The sequence below is a fragment of the Eumetopias jubatus genome, unplaced genomic scaffold, assembly GCF_037043125.1.
Source record: "Eumetopias jubatus isolate StellerSeaLion01/CBP00866 unplaced genomic scaffold, mEumJub1_p1.0 scaffold_4, whole genome shotgun sequence".
NCBI classification, from domain to species: domain Eukaryota; kingdom Metazoa; phylum Chordata; class Mammalia; order Carnivora; family Otariidae; genus Eumetopias; species Eumetopias jubatus.
The window spans coordinates 64,095,891-64,114,678 of NW_028274810.1; the positions used below are offsets into that span (position 1 = coordinate 64,095,891).

The 18,788-nt window shown below is 47.5% G+C and overlaps 1 protein-coding gene across 1 annotated transcript in view; it reads left to right on the forward strand.

Annotated features, from left to right (window-relative positions):
* The first annotated feature begins 940 nt into the window (after positions 1–940).
* The window catches only part of GLIS1 (GLIS family zinc finger 1), a 220,820-nt gene continuing 202,972 nt past the window's right edge, over positions 941–18,788 (forward strand). Inside the window, exon 1 of the mRNA XM_028106841.2 lies at positions 941–1,244. Within this exon, the coding sequence (XP_027962642.2) occupies positions 977–1,244 (268 nt within the window). The 5' untranslated portion in view covers positions 941–976. The remainder of the gene's footprint in view (positions 1,245–18,788) is intronic.

Below are 18,788 nucleotides of genomic sequence, written 5' to 3' on the forward strand. Positions count from 1 at the left end.
AAAGGAGAGTTTGGGGGCCCCGGGCCCTTGTTCCAGTAGGGGTGTTGGAAGGATCGAGGCTCTGTGGAGGGGGACCCAGAGCGCGTGTTCGTGGAGTGTGAGCCAGTGAGGCTGCTAGTGTTGCTGAGTGTCTGAGCGGGTGAATGAGAGAGCAGTACGTGTGGCAGGCACACCGTGTCCCCAGTGTGCATTTGCGGGGGTGTGTGGTATGCGTGGGAGCCAGCGTCCATGGGCGTTACCGACTTTGTGCGGGTTTGCGCGTGAGATGGGTTCATTTTCTCTGCTGCGCGGGGAGTGTGCGTGTCTCTGTGTGCTCGTGATGGGTTCGTGACGCGGGAGTGAACGCCAATCATCGGACGCCCCCTCTCCCGGCCTCGGTGGTCTGGGGTCAGTCTCGGAGGGTCGGCGCCCCAGACCCGTGGGTGCGCAGTTCACAGTCCTGCGCGCAGCCGGGTCCCCGAAGCGCCCAGGAGGCGCGCAGCCCCTGACCCACCTGGAGTAGTCTCCGTCGCTCCGCCAGAGTCCTGCCCTGGGAATCGTAGTTGCCGCCCGCTCCTGTCTCACTGGGTGACACCGCACAGGCGCTCTCACCTCTCCAGGCCTCAGTTTCCCCATTCTTCCTTTGAAGAAGGCTGGTATCGGTGGAGGCGGATTTGAGCGGGAGGGTGCACGGGCTTCGCGGAATGCGCTGTGGCGGCGGGTGGCCGGGGCCCTCGACACACCAGAGAAGGAAGTGCGAGCCGCTCCTGTGCCAGAAAGGGGCTTTTGCGGGATCAGGTGGGTTTGTCAGGTTAAGGTAAGTGTGGTGGGGCTAGCCCATTTTAGAGACGAGGAATAAACCGAGGAGGTGGTGGTGACCTGCCCAGACTTCCCCCGGAATAGAAAGGGGCTGTTCCGCTCATTCTAACGCGCGGGTGCTGTCTCCCCTCTCCAGGAGCCCGGCGCGACTCCCAGCGGCTCGCCCTGCCCTGGCGCCATGCACTGCGAGGTGGCGGAGGCGCACTCAGACAAGAGGCCGAAGGAGGCCCTCGGCGCTCCGGGTCCAGGCCGCGGGCCCACTGGCCTCGGCGGCACGCACATGGCCTTCAGGGTCACCGTGAGCGGCGGCAGCTGCGTGGATGGGGCCCCGCGTGACCTGCTGCCCCGGCCGCCTGTGCCGCCGTCGTGCGCCCACGACCTCCTCCGGCCACGGAGCCCCCGAGACTACGGGCCGTCCAAGGCCGCCGCCACCGCCGCCGGGAAAGGTAAGTCTGGTCCCGCCAACGTGCCTGGCAGGAGGTGTGGGGAAATCCACGCTGCCTGGCCTGGACACCGCACACCTTTGTGGGAATTCTCTGGAGAATTTGGTGGAGCTTTCTCTAGTGTTGTTCATCAGTTTCTCTCTAGTTGTTTGGGACTCGGTTGTCATTATAAAATGATGCCTGTTTAGGGGGCATCTAATTTAAACTCAATAAACCTATTTTGGAGAAGTGTGTGTATAGAAAGTTCAGGTTACATTATTTTGCTTCTGTGTATTTCTGATAAAAGTTGTGCGAAACTTACAGAAATCTTATAAATTAGGGTGACTAGCAACTCGAGTATCTGAGCTGGCTGCAGGGATATTTGGATGTATTCTGATGGCACTAAATAACAAAAACCAGAGTCCTTCAGCAAGACCTCTGCCCTCTTGGAACCTCAGTTTCCCTTTCTGTCAAGTGAGGAATTAATTACATCAGATGATTTCTGGATTCCTGATGGAAAATTTTATGAATCTGTGATCCAGCTTGAGTCAATTTCTGGCTTAAAAAATGGCCTTTCTGAATTTGAAGTTTCAGGAGCATCATCTTTGGTCAGAAGTTCCTTTGCAGTACCCTTCCTCTACCCAGTGAGGCTGGTTGGTGTAAGGTGCAGGCCCCAGTAGGGTTTATGGGCTCAAAGTCAGCGATGATGCTGGCATTCTCATGAACCTGTTCTCATCACAGTTAATTATTATTGAGCCATTATTTATAAGTTTCATGCTGACAGATAATTAACCAGAAATTGGGGAAACGTTAAGGTGCAGTGTCCTCCCCCGTTCCCACACCTTATTTTCCCCCTGAGAGAAACCACGCCTTGGGGTTTCATTATTTTAGCTTTTAGAACTTCTTGGTTCTATTCCCAGGTGATTCTCAAGGAAGACAAAAAGTTTCTTTTGGCTCTATAGACATCACTCCTTTAGCATCAGCCCCTGCGAAGTCAAAAAGGCAGGATGTCTTGGTTTTAGAAATGAGGGCTTTTTCTGGGTAGAAAATAACCAACTTCCCAATTCAGGCACTGGTAAAATGAAATGAACGTAAACAGTGCTTTTCTTTTTAATGAAAACACCTGACTTTGTAGGAGAGTGCTATTTCTTGTGTTATTTTCAATGTTAGTCTCTTCTCCAACAGATAGGGATCCTGTTTGAAAGGGTAGACACAGAAAACAATGGCTTTAGAGTATTATTACTGGGATACCCATAGGCGGTGTTCTTTTACTGGGCAGAGAGGAGTGGTGCGCAGCAAGACATGAGTAATATTTGCTGTCCCGCTCCACACATAATCCTCCCTTAAACAGATACCTTCCTGCAATGTTTTAGTTTTAAAAAATCATCGCTGTCACTGAAGATCAAGTTCTCTGCAGACCTGGTGAATGGTTCTCCTAAATGTAGTCTTTGTTTGGAGCCGTGGTTAGAGACCTCTCATCTGGATGCTTTGCATAAGATCTTCCTACTTCCATTCTCCCCGATTATTTTTATCCACACTCCCCCTCCCCCACCAACGTCTAATATATGAGATGTTTAAGTCAGGGTTGTATTTGGAAAGGGCAGAGGAGGATAAAAGGATGGGAGGAACAGCCTCTTTCTTTGTATCCTAAGATGGTCGTTCTGGTTAAGCTTTTGTGAGAGGCTTCTAAACTGTTTTGTTCACGGCCTCCAGCAAGGCTAGTAGGGTGGAATTTATCATACCCATTTGAAAGATGAGGAAACTGAGGCCTGAGGGTGGGGAAAGTGTCTCCTGTGTAACGGGCTACGCCATGGTCTGGGTGGGAGCTCTCTGGCCAGCCTTTGTTCACTGACCTGGGCTGGAAGAAATTTCCAATGTGGCCTCTGTCCTTCTAAGCAAGTTCTTCCTCACAGTCCAGCCCCTCAGTGATCGGAGACAAAATCCGCTTCCCCACAGAGCTTCAGCAGTCCTCTTAAAAATGCCACAAGGAACCGGCACCTCTTACTGCCCGTGCTCCCACCCAAATATTCCCCAGACCATGTAACCCTTTGAATGTTTGGTATCTAGCTCCAAATCTTAGGTTTATTGGAAACAGATGCAAATACCAATTGAAAAATATTCATTGACTATGCCCTGCCACCTATGATCTGTGGGAGCTTGGGGGGAAGTTGTTCACTCTCTGAGCCCTAGTTCCCCCATTTGTCAATTTACTGTGAGACGGACTTGGAAGGACTGAAGAGAGCTTTAGTGAAAGGGCCACTTCAGTGCCTGGCTATTGTGGGGATTCCTCTTGGGATGTGTTTAACGCGCTCAGCCTCTGGTTTTTCATTTGCATGAGAGGTAATAATGTCTTCCTCCCAGGGTTAAACCTAACAATGGTTGTAAGCATGCTTTATAAACTAAAAAGGTAGAAGGGGTCACTTTTATTAATTCATGCTGGGCACCATGCTAGGGTAAGTGATACTTGAGATCAAGGGGGCAGGGAAAGGAGGGAGAACCGTTTGATTTTTAAAATGCTGAATGTGAAGCGCACTCTCGGGCGCGCTCGCCATGGGAAGTTGAGAGGAGCCAAGCCTCAGGTCTTTTGTGGCCACAGCTGCCCAGTGACCGGAGAGAAGACAGTATTGCTCGGTCTGGGGTCAGGTTTCAGATGATCTGCCTTCTGCTTCGGGTAGACCCTAAGCCGAGGAAGGGTGCAAGCCCTTGCGTCTAGCAGCTTATCCATACATGCTGGACTTCTCGGCGTTTCCAGATCTGGAGTCAGGAGGCGCTGGGAATGGTGCGACGTCATGGACTAACATTGTCATCATTTACAATAAGAATCACGATCTGTTTATGGCAGAGTCCCGCTTATCCAGATTCCAAGCAGCTGGAAAGGCCAAATTACCAGATGCTGCATTTTTCTTTCTTAGTATTAAAGACCCAACACTATGCTTTTGGAAGTCCTGACAAGGAAAGAAGGTAAACATCTGGGCTTTATGGAGGCAGACAGCTTGTGGCGATGGCCCGATGACTCCTGGTCCCTGTGCACAGTGCTGTACGGTTCTCAGCGTGTGTTCCCACACATTCTCTCATCTGCCCTCGCGCCATCTGTGCTCTGCCTACCTTGTGGGCTGCTCCCAGGGAACAGATGTAGAGTGCTTTGTGGTCTTTAAAGTGCTGGGCAGATCCTGGCTGTCATTACTACTGTTCCCATTTCATAGATGAAGACACCGAGGGGCTCAAGGATGTGCTCAGAGCTACAGACAGAAAGTGGCAGTTTCTAAGCCTCCTTGTTGCAAATACTTGATTCTGGTTCCCCAGCTTGTACCTTCTACATGTGTGTGTTGGCGGCTGAGAGCTGGCCTACTGGATGGCCTCCTGAACGTTCCCAGAGAACTTAAAATATTTTTGCTTTTGGTATTTCTTCTGTCCTCTTTGGAAGGAGTACCTATGGCCTAGTTAGAAAACTTCTTAGTTTACCGTTTGTCCAGAGTTGCTATTCCCAGACTGAACCAGATAATGAGCTCACTATTTAATTCACAGCGACTTTCTGGGCCCTTTTCACTGTGTGCTGAGATGGGACACGTCCTAGCAAAAAAAGAGAGGCTGATGATCGTGACACATGTGTGGACACTGCCATTAGTAAACAGCCATCGTAACATGGCCGAAAATGCCAAAAAGTAGTCAATCTTGTAACTTAAAAAAATAGCTAGTATATAGATTTTTTTTTTCCTGAAAAAGGAAAACAAAATGCAATTGTGGTTTGTGTGCATGGGCATCAGAGGCTGGCGATGGTGGAGAGTAAACACGATGGTTTTGGTGGCATTACCTGGTAGAATTTCTTCATCCAAATCAGAAGCCACTGTGATGTCCTGGGGAGGCCTTGGAGGGGCAAGCACATCCCTAATAGAAAGGTATGAGTTATTTTGAAAGCATTTACCCCCTCCGGCTCTGGTGGGCAATTTGCTTGCATTTCATCCATTTTAAAGTGCTGGTCCTGCGATCCGGAAATAATCAGATCCAAATTTTTTCGGTGCTTGAGGTTTCAAAAAAGGGGGAGAAAAACCTGCTGGCCAAATGTCAGGCTCAGTGAGACAAAGAGAAACATGTATGTGTGTGGGTACCCAAACGCGATAGGAACATGTTGCGTCTACAGTCCTAAGAGTTATGTATCCGACAAATCTTTTATAGACGTGTAGCGGAAATATAATTCCCAAAGATGCCCCAAGAATCCTGGGCGGCTAGAATTTCTGTTCCCTTCCTGCCCCCCAAGCTCTCCAGAAGCTGCTAGGACTTGGCGTACAAAAGGAAAGGAAAACCATCACATAAGATCGTGACTTAATTTAGGCCTGGTCGTTTCTGAGCAGTTTACCTGTGGTGCTTCGCTGGGCTGAGGTCTCAGGACCCCTTTAGCTGTGGCATCATATTGATAGGCTGTGTTGCTCCATCTGTGATTTAAAAACATAAGTTTCTTTATATGCTGTGGTTTTCGTTCACACTTCTGAGGAAAGAAAAAAAAGCCCACCCCGTCTTTGACTTATTCATCTCCCTGCGTTAACATTTGCGTGAGAAGCTAAATGAGCCAGCACACTTATTTTTACAGTGCGTTAAAATCTCATTACAGGCATAAGTGCACAATGAATCATTTAAAAAAATATATTCTTATGTTCTTTGTTCTGGATGTTGCATAATTATCATCATTTTCTTCGGTTTTATTTTGTGGAGTTTGGCCAGCATCCTAGAAAAGGGGAGAAACTAAAGTTTTCAATCCTTTTTTGGATAGGATTAGGAAAAAAAGAAACAAATAAATACCACTTTATTTGTAAATTGACCAGTGACTATTGCTAATTATGGCTTTTGCATAGAGAGGGTAATTGCTCTTCCTTCCCTTAGTTTTCTTGGAAAAGAATTCCCTTTTTTGAAGCCGATATGGTGGTATTTCAACAACTTCACCTTATATATATGATTACATGTAAAGTTAGATTCCGTGGTTTGCTAATTTATTTTGCTAATATAGATTTGAGTTGCAATGAGTTTGGACCTAGAGAGTTGTGTTGTTTCTTTTGGTAGGGGGTAGTTTATTTTTGAGCTTAAAGAAACAAAGACATTCAGTTCAAGGGGAGAGAAGAAATGAAACAAACTTCTGCAGTGGGCTTTGAAAAATTCAACTGCATTAGGCAGAAAGCACAGCTGTAAAACCGGGGCCAGGAAAAAAAGAGCAAACTCCTGAAATATTCGTGCTGCTTGCCTTCACTGTGCTAATGATTCTAGCAGTTTAAAAACGGACTTCTTGTTTATCAACAGTGGCTGCCCGAATTAATAGTTTACAATGAAAAAAAAAATGCTCTCAGCATTAGAAGCAAAGTCCGGGACTGATAGCTGAGTGAGGAAGGAAAGCAGAAAAGGGGGAGGGTGGTTGTAGCTGTTTTGGTCTCTCTAGGCCTTATTTATAAGAAACTGAAAGGAAACAGACCTGGGATGCGGTGGGGGTGGGGAGAATACAACCCTAACCCAGTGGTCTTACAGTTTAAAGTCACTGAAAGCATCTGTTTTCTTCTTTTCCCCATCTTCCCCTAAACTCCAAAGGGTTATTCCTTCAGAGGGTTTCCGGCGGATCGAGGCGGATTGTGTTAGCATTACAAGCTGTGTTTAAAGTCAGCATTTGAGTCAGATGCACTGAGGAGACCTTCAGTCCGCTAACTGAATAATGCATTTCCTGTATGGCCTGAATTTATTTGGTGGTTATGGTTGGGCCTGTCTGGAGCGAACACATGCACCATTGTGCAGCCTTGATGCATGTGGGCCATGCTCTTGGCTTTGAGTCTCTGTTTCCCCATCTGTAAAATGGGAAGCAGTTGGATGGGATGATCCATAGTCCCTTCCTGCTCTGATGCTCCAGGATTCCACATGAATTGGACTGGGGAGGTCAAGAAGGACCGAGGGTGTGGGAAGAAGCCACCCGTGTCTCAGACTTGACTTCGCCTTTGATCTCCTGACTCCTGAGGCTGACCACCGAAGAAAACAGAAGGCGGAGGTCAGCTAACCTTACTGAGCACCTACCGTGTGCCAGGCTGGGCCCTGTAGCTGTGACTGCATTTAATGAGGCCCAGTAACCCTGTGAGAAAAGCAGGCATTATTCTAGTTCTCCAGATGGGGCAACTGAGGCTTGGAAAGTTTAAGTGATTCGCCCCAGTAATAAGCTGACTATTTAACTCACAGCGACTAGCTGTGTAGGTAGTAAGTGGTAAAGCCCGGGTTTTGAATGCAGCTCTGTCTGACAGCAAAGCCAGTGTTTCCCCCCCTAAAGCACAGCACAGTCAAGGACAGGCTTTACAACCCAGGCAGTGGCGAGGAGTTGCTGTGGCTATGGAGTGTGTCCCCCATGCCGGGGGAAGGTGGCAGAAGGCCACAGGCTGGTCCAGACAGCTGTTCCCTGGAGCAGCCCTTTCTGAGGCTCTGCTAACGGGCCGAGGTGTGACTTTATGGGGAGACTGTCTGTGTCTGTCCGCCTCCCTGCTGTAGAAATGGGGGAAAGATAGCGGTTCCCCATTGTGACATGGGGTCCTCAGGCTAGGACTCTCTCAGGCGGTGGAGAGACCCTCTCGAAGCAACTCCTTCTCCGAAGCAGAGGCACACACATGTCCCACGGGTTATTGCAGGTTCTAGACCCTTTTTGAGCCTTTCCCACAGTTTGGGGAGATTCCTTACCCAGGCCCTGGTTGCGGTCTCCCTTCCACTGCTTCTGAAGATACCTTCTGATGTTTGAAGAGAATTCCTCCTAAGCCCTACCATACCTAGTGGTAGAATGCGTGCTTCACTGGGCATGGTGGCTTGAGATCTACTAACAATCATTTCCTATTCAATGATGAGATGAAGAAGGGCTTGGGAGGGAGAACAGTCCAGGAATCAGAGTAAACCTGAGCGTTTGTTTGTGGGAAATGGGTCTTTTGTGTTAGATGAAGAACAAACGAGATGACCCCTAGCCTAGAAGGATAAGGTCCTGCTGCTGGTTTGTGTCTGTGGCCTTGCACGAGGGTGCACGCGTTCATGAGACGGTGGACATTCTCAGAGAATCACACTTACCGCAGGAGTCTTTATGGCCCCACGCTTCTTTGCCTTTGGATGTTGACCCTGAGTCTGAAAGGGAGAGTAGGGAGAAGTATCAGGGGGGCGCTGTGGCCCGGGCTCTTCCTACTTGTGTCTTTTTAACAACTAGATTACTCTTTTAGATGTTGTTGCCTTTTTTTTTTTTTTTTTAAATAACAGGTTTGATGGAAAATAAAGCTTTAGCAAGAAACCAGGGAGAATTATAAACCTGACTTTAAAAATACAGATCCCATTTGCTGTTTTAAGCTCTCCGGAGGGCTGGAGATTGGGTTTGTTTTGGAACGTTGCTGGACTATATGAATTACTTCTCTGAGGCTTGGGTATTTAATGCCTAGTAGAAGTTTGTATAAGAGCTGATGATGTATTTTGCCGACTTTCCAACCCTGTAAATAAATTACATGTGCCGGCAGAGGTTGCCAGGATCCACTGTGTCAATTGAAGCTTAATTTTTATCCCAAACCACTTAATACTTTTGTCCTAGTGAGTAGAGAAAGTTACCGGGTCTTGTCCAGCAGCGGGCCCATTCCAAGACAGAGACGGCTTTGCTGAATAGGCCTCCGTGGGTCCATGGATCTTGACACAGTTTTTCGGTGATTAAGTAGCTTCAACGCTCTCAAACCCAACCCTCCAGGCAGAGGATGATAGTATAATTTTAAGTGTATCGTAAAAATGAAACTCAATCGCTTCCACTCCCCAAACCTGCCTCACTCCCCTTCTCTCTGGAGAAAACAGCTGTAATTATGTGTTTAATCTCAAGACTGCCTGTGCATTTTATCTTATTTGAGTGCAAAGCCCAGGTAATAACGTTGGCATTTCCAGTGCGAAACAAAATAGGGTTTCTAATTTGGAGACACTATTAAATATTTCATGCTTCAACCAAACTCAATTCTTTTTTTCCTATAATAAGTTTAAATATTAATTCTCTGGAATGTCAGATGCCTAAAGCTAGGCATTTAGTGATCTGCAGTTTCAAGTATCTCGAAGAAGGTTTATGAAACAGGATATTTCACTGGGAGGGATGAGTTGTGTGTTTCAGAGATATCTGAATTCAAGGCAGCGTCTTCAGATTTACTTTTTAAAGGGAAAAGGTCGTAAAATAAGTTGCTTTATGTGCTGAAGGATTAAGTGGCTTAGGCTGAAATAACAGCAGGGACTTGACTGTTTTTCCCCCTTACATTTTAACAATGCTTTCTGGGGGAGGGGGTGGGTCATTTTCCCGCCTGCTTGTCTCCTCCCCCATCACCCCCCCCCCCACCCCCAGCAGCCAGATGGCTTTAATTCTAACCAAATCCCACGCCGAGGCCAAATGATTGATCAAACAGTCATTTGTACTTACGTAGCGCTCTTTGTGAGAATATCTCTGCTTTGGAGCTTCTCGCCCGGGTTGGCTCTTCTTGGGGCTTTTAGACGGTTGACTTCCAGCAGACTGAGGGGCTCGGAGAGGCGGGGGGGGGGGCCCAGGGGTGGGTGGAGAGCAGAAATCCCAGACCTTGCCATCTAAGAACTCCTTGCTTAGAAACTTTCTGTTACTTCCCATCCCTGACAGCAGGGGTATCGGAGTTTTCTGAATACAAGGACAAAAATCTCTCCGTGGTCCACATGACAGCAGTTATATTTTTAGTGTGTGTTGATGGACAAGATGCCTAATGGGGTTATTAGTTTTAAGCCCTCTTTTCAATAGATTGGTATTTTATCATCCACTTACCCATCTGTAGAGACATCCGTTTATTCTCCGGTCTTTGGTACGTGCTTTAAAGGTCGCCTCTGATAACTACAGCTTGGCTTATAGATTGGCAACCGGTTGGCCAGTGGGAAAAATCTGAGCCCTTTGGTGTGATGTTCAAGGCTTTCCCAGCAGTCCAGCTCCATCTCTTGCCGATACCTGCTCTGCTCGTTCTCTAGCAGTGTTAGACTTTTCCTTATGCAGCTTCAGACCTGGGATTTTTCTCTTTACTTGTCCTTCTGTCCTTATAAATCGGGAGCTTCTTCTGATTCATTTCTGTTCCCTTGTGTCCAGTACCAAGTCTGGCATGAAGTACGTATCCAAGAAACAGAGGGTGCTGATTGAGGCTGTGGGCGTGGAACTAGGTTACCAGGTTTGAATCCTAGCTCTGGGGACTAACATGGGGGAACTTGGGGCATGTTAATTGAGCTCTCTGGGCCTTGGTGTCCTTATCTACAGAATGGTGATAATGATAGCAATGCTCTCACAAGGCCATTATGAGGATGAAACAAGTTAATACATGTACTGTACGAGTGCTTCAATACAGAGATTGGCCCATGGTATAATGCTCAATAAATGTTGGGATGATTATTATTGTTGTTACTGCTGTCATGTAAATGTTTGGGAAACAGAACCTCTTGGAAGGGCCTTCCTTCCCTTCTTTGCCACCAGACTGACCCCTACTTATTCTTTAAGACCCAGTTCAAGTGCCACCTCCTCCCCGAAGCCTTCCCTTTCTCCCTAGGCTGGGTTTTGCTAGAGCTCTGGTACATACACACTCCTTATCCTTCCTTCTGCTGTAGCACACTCACTCTGTGGTGACTTTCTGTTGGCTTATGTGTCCTTGAGAACAGGGGCAGAGTTTCATGATCCCTGCACAGCCCAGGGTCTGGCTCAGAGTGGGTGTCTAGGAAGGTTGGGGATGGGATCCAACCCAGGCCCTGTCCTCAGGGAGCTTGTAGCCTATAGAGGAAGAGCCAAGTTGTATGTTCTTGTTTTTCCCACAAGGTTGAACACACAGTAAGCTCTCAGTGTACGTGAGGCTCTGATAAACGCGCAAGGAGTTCCTACACGCACACACAGTCATATTCCCTTTCCAGCACCTACTTGGGGCTCTTCATAATGAAATCTGCCCCTAGCTGGCTCGGGGACCTTGGGCATGTCCTCTCATCTGTATGGGCCTCCCTATCCTCTCCTTTCTGGGAAAACTTGGCTTCAGTGATCACAGGCCCTTCTGGGTTGTGAGCCTTTGGAGTTGGCAGGCCATGGGCCAGGTGGAGGAGCTTGGGGCATAACTGTCCCAGAGTGACTGGCCCAGGATTGTAGGTGCTCTCTGCCACACACCCTCCCTCCCTCCTAGGCAAAATTTCAGATATTTAAAAATGTGTCTCATCTTGTGGTTTAAAGAGCAGATATTGGTGGTTGTAATACATCTGACCCAAATTTCTCTAAGAGGAAGAAGAACCTTGGACCAGGTGTTGGGACTGAGGACCAGGAGCCAGACAGTGGTTCTCTGCAGCCCTGCTGAGAGCTGGAAATTGACGTACCTACCCTGGATCCCCACTCCAGGTCTGGCTTAGACAGAGCCCCAGGGGCATTGTGTCGGCCTACTGGCTTCTCTCCAGGCACTGTTGTGGTTTCAGGGCTGTAAACTGTAAAGCTCTGCCCAAATCATTACTCTTCGTTCAGTGCCCCCCTTGAACAGATGGGAAGACTAAGGATTCAGAGGGGCCATGTTGTCACTTGTGCAAAAGTGGCCACATGGCATTTGGAGCCAGAACTGGGTTCAGATCCCTTACTACAGCACTTGCTGAACCTTGGGCAAGATCATTGAACGGTGAGCCTCAGTTTTCCTCATTTGTAAAATGGAGGTAATTCCTATCTCCTAGGGTTGACGTGGGGATGAAGAGGAGACATCTGTAGAGCACCTAGCTCAGGGGCTAGCCCCCAGTAGGCATGTAACAAAAATGAGCTGCTGCTGCTGCTGCTGCTGCTGGTCTTCCTGAGTGCAGAGCCGGGACATGTCTTTGGGCCTGACTTCATCTGAGGCTCCTCTATGGCATGGTACCCTGTCCCCTCACTCTGGTGCTTGTTTTTCTTTTGTGGTGAATTTAGAAGAGTAAGGACTCTGGAGTCGGAGAGACTGAGGTTCTGAGCTGAGCTCTGGAGGACACAGATGTGATTGGCTGGCATCTCGGCTTCACCTGGGGCTAGGGGGAGGTGAGGAGCTCTTGTCCCCGCTAAGGCGGGCGTGGGCTGCCTCAGTGTAGTCTCTGACCGGTCCCGGCCCTGGGTCAGTCCAAGACCCTCACTCGGCCTGTGGTGGCTCTGGTGTCCAGCAGGAGGGGGAGGGTGTCTGTGGGAAGAGCCAGGAGGCAGAGCGACCCACCTCCTGTTTATTGGGTTGGGATTTGCCTTCTGACTAATACCCAGCTGGATTGCTTTCATTCTACTTCCCAAACTTGTGATGCCATTACTGTTCTGCCCCCACGTCCCCATGCATGCAGGTGGCTTCCATTTGTTGAACCATGTTGTGAGTAGGGAACCCACAAAGCCATTTAATTCTTTCTACATTTACTCTTTGTGGGGGAGCATCATCACCCTCATTTTACACATGAGAAAAGCTGAGGCCCGGAGAGGCTAAATGACCTGCCCGAAATTCCAGAGCTGGTAGCTGCAAGCTTGGTTCCAGGATCCTGCCCTTCCTCACACCTTGCTCCCTCTCTGGGTCCCCCTTCAGCTCCTCTGGACCTCTGCTGCCTTGGGCCCAGGCTTACCTGTGCATCACTGTTGAGAGACCGCCTTTCCAGGAAGCACTACCATTTCCTTCCTTCATCTGCAGACCGCCCTTTGTCACTTTTCTCTCACTGAACAGTAGGTATTATAGATGCTTGGGTCTGTGTCTTCCTCTGTGTTGAGACCGTGGGCTCCTTGGAGCAGGGTCTGGAGTGAGCACATCTCGGCCTTGCAGAGGGAGTGTGGATCAGAGAACAGAATGAACGCAGGACCCCAGAGGAATTCATCTGTCCCTTTTCCAGTCAAGGGGCACTTTCCTGGGGACATTCCTCAATCAGATTTTCAGGAAAGCAGCCCAGAGTGGATTTCTGTTTCTGAGCCTCAGCTTCCCATTTGTAAAATGGGAGGCAGTGAATCCCTGCCCAGCCAATTGTCAGAAGCCTGTGGGATACAGTGTGTGAAAGTGTCCTGAAAACGGGAGAGCCATTTGGGTTTGCTTGTTGGTTTGTTTATTCATCAAAGTGTATTGAATGGCTTCTGTGTCCCAGGTATTGGGCAGGGCCCGGGGACACTGTGGTGGTCTAACAGAGCCTTTGCTTGCGTGGAGCTTGCAGTCTTGAGGGCAGTGGACAGTGGGTGAGTGTGTGCAGGACCCCCCCGCCCCAGCCTGGCTGGGTCCCCATTCCTCCTCTGTGCAGCTGCACCACCTTATCACCTGGCTTAATGTCCTGAGCAGACTCCTGAGCTCAGCCAGTCTAAGTCTCGTGACCTGGGACCGTGTCTCTGAGCCTGGGTTTGCAGGCATATGCAATGGCAGTGTTTGCCAGCCAGCTCCCCTTGCAAAGCTAGTGAGAGAATCAGGGAGGTCTGTGGGAAAGGGCGGGACGCTGGTGGAGGAGGGTGGTCAGTCCTGGGGAGGGGGACCACCTTTGCCAGCCCCTTTCTTGTACCTGTTGCTTGCTTAAGCTTTCCTCTTGGAGGGAACGCCCTTTTTCATCGTCTCTGGGCATATAGGCCAAGAAGCTTTCCTTTTGCAAAATCTTCAGAGTCTTTCCTGTCCCAGTCTTGCATGCCTCCCTCCCCACTGCTCCCAGTCTCTCCCAGTGGCTCTGGCTGCTCATACAGGAGAGCTTTATGCTAGGGAGACCCAGAGACCAGTGAATTCCTATTGTGTGATACTGGGCACGGAGATGGGGCCGTGGGGCTGTTAGGGACCCTCCTCCTCCCCACCGCCCATTTTCAGTATACTGCCACAATCATTTATCGAGTACTGCCAAACGCTGAATTATCTTTTTTAATTGATGACTTTAAATAAAAATATTTTTCCCATTCTTGCATTCCCACATCTTCACCAACACTTGGTATTGTAATTCTTTTTAAATGTAGCCATTCTGGGTTGGTGGGTGGGTGGTGGAATCTGTTTTAATTTGCATTTCCCCGATGGGCAGTAACGTTGAACGTTTTTCCACATGATGATGGGCCACTCTTTTACCTCTTTTGTGATGTGCCTGTTCAAGGCATTTACCTATTTTTTTATTAAGTGGTCTTGTTTTATTAATGAGTTTTAAGAGTTCTTTTGTGTATTCTGGAGAGAAAGCCTCTGTCAGTTGTATGTATTGTGAATATTTTAACAAGCCTGGGGTTTGCCTTTTCATTTTGGTCTTTGAAGTTTTCTTTCTCCTTCTTTTCTTCTTCTTCTTCTTCTTCTTTTTTTTTTTTAAGATTTTATTTTTAAGTAATCTCTTCACCCAGTGTGGGGCTCAAACTCACAACCCCACGATCAAGAGTCCCATGTTCTACCCACTGAGCCAGCTGGGCACCCCTTCTTTTTCTTTCTTTTTTAAAGGATCATCTTGTGTAATCTTTTTTTTTCTTAAAGATTTTTATTTATTTACTGAGAGAGAGAGAAAATGATAGAGAGAGAGCATGAGAGGGAGGAGAGTCAGAGGGAGAAGCAGACTCCCTGCTGAGCAGGGAGCCCAATGCGGGACTCCATCCCAGGACTCCAGGATCATGACCTGAGCCGAAGGCAGACGCTTAACTGAGTGAGCCACCCAGGCGCCCCAGGATCATCTTGTGTAATCTTAAACTATCCTATGATGTAAGTATTTTTATGGGACACTTTTAAAATTGAAATTAATTACAATTAAATAAAATTGAAAATCCAATCCCTCGGTCATACGAGCCACATTTCAAATGCTCAGTAGACACATGTGGCTAGTGGCTGCCCATACTGGATGGAGCAGATGTGGAACATTTCCATCACCACAGAAAGTTCAGTTGGACAGCACTAGTCTAGAATATCATTCTTTAATTTATTCATTTGTTTAGCAAATGCTTCCTGGAGCCCTGTCACATATGCTAGGCTTTATATCCAGCTCAGGATAAGTAGGCGTAACCCAGGCTCAGACTCTCCCTTGGGGAGGGCGGGCAGGTGAACATAGTAGCTTGGAGGTAGGGCCAGCATGCTGGTTACCAGGCCTGGCTCCTGTTGGGGATGGGTCGTGAGTCCTAGGGTCTGTCCTGATCTCAAGAGAGCTCACAGGTCAGCACTGACAAGAGAGATATCAGAGCAGACTTTCTTGAGAAGCAGCATTTAGTGGTTCCCCACAGAAGCAGCCCAGAGAGGGCAGATGGTTCATGTAAGGACATCTCTGAAGCCGGAATCATGCTCAAGTCTTCCTCCTGGCTCCCTGCTACAGCCTCTCAGATAGGAGTGCCTTCTTGACTTCTGACAAATTGCTTTCTGATATTTATAATCCTGCTTTGGGAGGTGGATTACCCTTTAAAAGATAATTTGGCTTGTTTTTATTCTTTATTTTTAATTTTTTCTTTATCTTTTTACTTGTGTCAGTAGTATATACTCACTGTAGAAGAGTTGGAAACTATAGAAACATATACAGATGGAAAAAATATTTGCTTATAATCTTACTCCCCCTCTCCCCGCCCCCCCCCACAATGGCCACCATTTACATTTTGGTATATTTCATTTGTCTTTTTTTCATTTTTATTTTTTATTTTTATTTATTTATTTCTAAAGATTTTATTTATTTATTTGACAGAGAGAGAGATCACAAGTATGCAGACAGGCAGGCAGAGGGAGAGGGAGAAGCAGACTCCCCGCTGAGCAGGGAGCCCGATGCAGAGCTGGATCCCAGGACCCTGAGATCATGACCTGAGCTGAAGGCAGCCGCTTAATCGACTGAGCTACCCAGGCGCCCCTGTCTTTTTTTTTTTAAAATACTTTATATTAATTATATTTTTTGTATCCTCAAGATCATTCTGAATATAAAATCCTGTGTACTTATTTTTAAACTCCACGCTCTATCATAATAAACCTCTTCCACGTTATTAAAATTCTTTGTAAACATTAAAAAATACACGCATTTTATTAAATCTGTCAAATCATTTTAAATAGGCGGTCCCTTAAAATAGTTTAAAATTCAAAAGACCCAAAAAGGGTTCTTGGGAAAAGCCTTCCTCTTCTTTTTTCCCCTGCCCCGTTCCCACTGCCAGCAACAACCAGCGATGCCTGGCTTCTCAGTGGGAATTAATGCCTATACAAACAAATATGTGTATGCATTAGCTGTACAGTGCATAGTGCTTAGAATTTTTTACCTCTTTCCTTCATATAGACAATGCTGCAGTGAACAACTTTACGTAGTAATCCCTGTTTGCACCTCCGGTTATTTTCTTGGGCTGGATCCCCAGAGATGAAAATGACTGAGTGAAAGGGTAGAGACATTTGACACACATTATCAAATAGCTCTTTAGAGGGTTGCACCAATTTTCCCAACTGCAGACCACGTCCTAGAGAATTTACTTCCCTGCATCTTCACCAGCGTTTCCAGAATAATTTCCTAATTTGAAGGTGGAGATGATATCCGGTTATCATTTTGTTTTACATTTATTTGAATGTTAGTGTAGCGGCACATTATATTGTGTGTTGGTTCACAGTTCATAGCTCCTCTTTTGCAAGTTGGTATTTACATTGGGGTCTGAATATTTTGCTTAAAAATTTAAACATTTCTATTCCATATACGTAGACGGTAAGCTGAGCATGTTAATGCTTTGTTCATCGTATTTGTTGCTAATATTTTCACGAGTCCGCTGTTTAAAGTTTTTAATGGTGATTTTAAAACAAAAATTTGAAATTTTTTTATAGTCATATTTTCCCAAGACTTTCCTTTGTCATTTCCTTCGTTGCTCTTCTTTTTGTCATTCGCCAAGTGCTGTTGTTTGCTGTTGTTACTATTTTCGGAGTTTGTTTTATTAACATTCTAAAAATAAATTTTTATTTTTAGCGAAATAATGCTAACCAGTTTTTTAAATCACCTGATGAAGAGAGTGGGTCCTTGTACCTTCGTGGGTGCCCTCCTGGGGGGCAGCTGCCTTCAGCCAGGGCTGCTCATATCCAGGGGGTGCCACTTATCCCCATCTATAGGAACGATGCTCCCCAGACTTGTGCAACAGGGTGGCCCTGCCTTCAACTTCCTTGGTGTCTTTTTCTCGTATTTTCTTCCATGTGTCTAGGTTACAAAAACAAGAGCTAAACATGGTACCGACTATGGTCCAGTCATGCTCTAAGCACGTTACAAATGTAATTCCTGTAATTCTCCCAACAACCCAGTGAAGGCGTTACTCTTATTTTCCCGGATTTGCAGACCAAGAGACAGACCCAGAGGAGGAAAGTGACTTGTCCAGGGCTACACAGCTGGTGAGTGGTGAAGCCCTAACCGCTGTGCTCCATGGTCTCTAAGTAAGGTTTGTGGGGCTGTCTCTGTGTCCCTTGTACCCATTGTTGACCGGTACATGTTATGACCAATGAGGATTCCGATCTCTAAAGTCCCGCCTCTGGCCCGGTTCTTTCCCCGCCTGCACGCTCGCCACTCCATCCTGCCCTGGCATACACTTGGGTTGGTGTGGATTTCTCCAAATTCTCCAAAGAGGGGATTTCTTCTGAGGCAGTTGTTGAAAAAGCTGTGACGTTTTCTTCCCCAGGGAGGGAATGGTTTTCTCCTCTCCACAACTCAAGTGAGGGGGTTCTAAGACCCACTCAGAGAGCTGGGCACAGCCCCTGAAGCTGAGGAATGCCTGTGTCTATCCGTGTCTGATGGTGTCAAAGAGGAAAGCAGCGGCAGAGTGAACAGGGTGGCTGCACCGTAGACACCTGTGACAGGGCAGAGGGTTGTGTTCTAGGGGACCTGCCTGATGGTTGTTCTCAGACCTACCCTCTCTGCCTAAGACGGCTTCTTGCCAGGCAGAGGCGAGAGAGACTGGAAGTGTCCCACAAGATACAGTGGGGTGGGGGGTGTCTGCCAACCAGGGACCTCTCCCACTGAACAGCTGAGTCCACAGAGCTCCCACAGTGGCAGGCAAGGGGAGTCCCTTCCTGCCACTGCAACAGACAAGAGTAAGAGGACCGGAGACGATGCCCCTCACCCTGCCCAGAGTCCCCAGCCTGCAGCCGGCCCGAAGTGTGGGAGGGCTGGAGCTTCACTATAAGTGAAACTCAGGGTTGAGGTTATTAATCTGGGTGGGACATCTTAATTAGTAAACCGAGACTGTTGGGGGACTGAAGTGTCTGGAAGATGGTTTATGACATAAGAATGATTGAACGAGTTACGGGGACTCCCAGAGACTTCTCAGGGGTGGGGATAGGGGGCAAGTCAGCAGGTTGGGTTTTAAAAGGGACAGTTGTGGGGAAGTGGGACTTGGGAATGGGAAGGTAATGATAAATTGTTTCTATAGCTCTCTCTAGGGTCCACTTTTTCAGCATAGTGGTTACGTTTGGCACAGGAGGTGGAATCAAGTCCTATACTATGGGAACTTTTCCTTTGGAGTGCAATACTTTGTTTTCCTGGGGTTACATATCACCTCTTTCTTCATTTGCTAGTCTTATATTTATGTATCTGTTACCATTTCTCCCTAAATATTCTGTCAGTTTTGTGGCACCCGCCAATCATACTTTCTCAAATGCACAAACAAATCAGGTTGTCTTCGTTCTGTGTCTCCTGCAT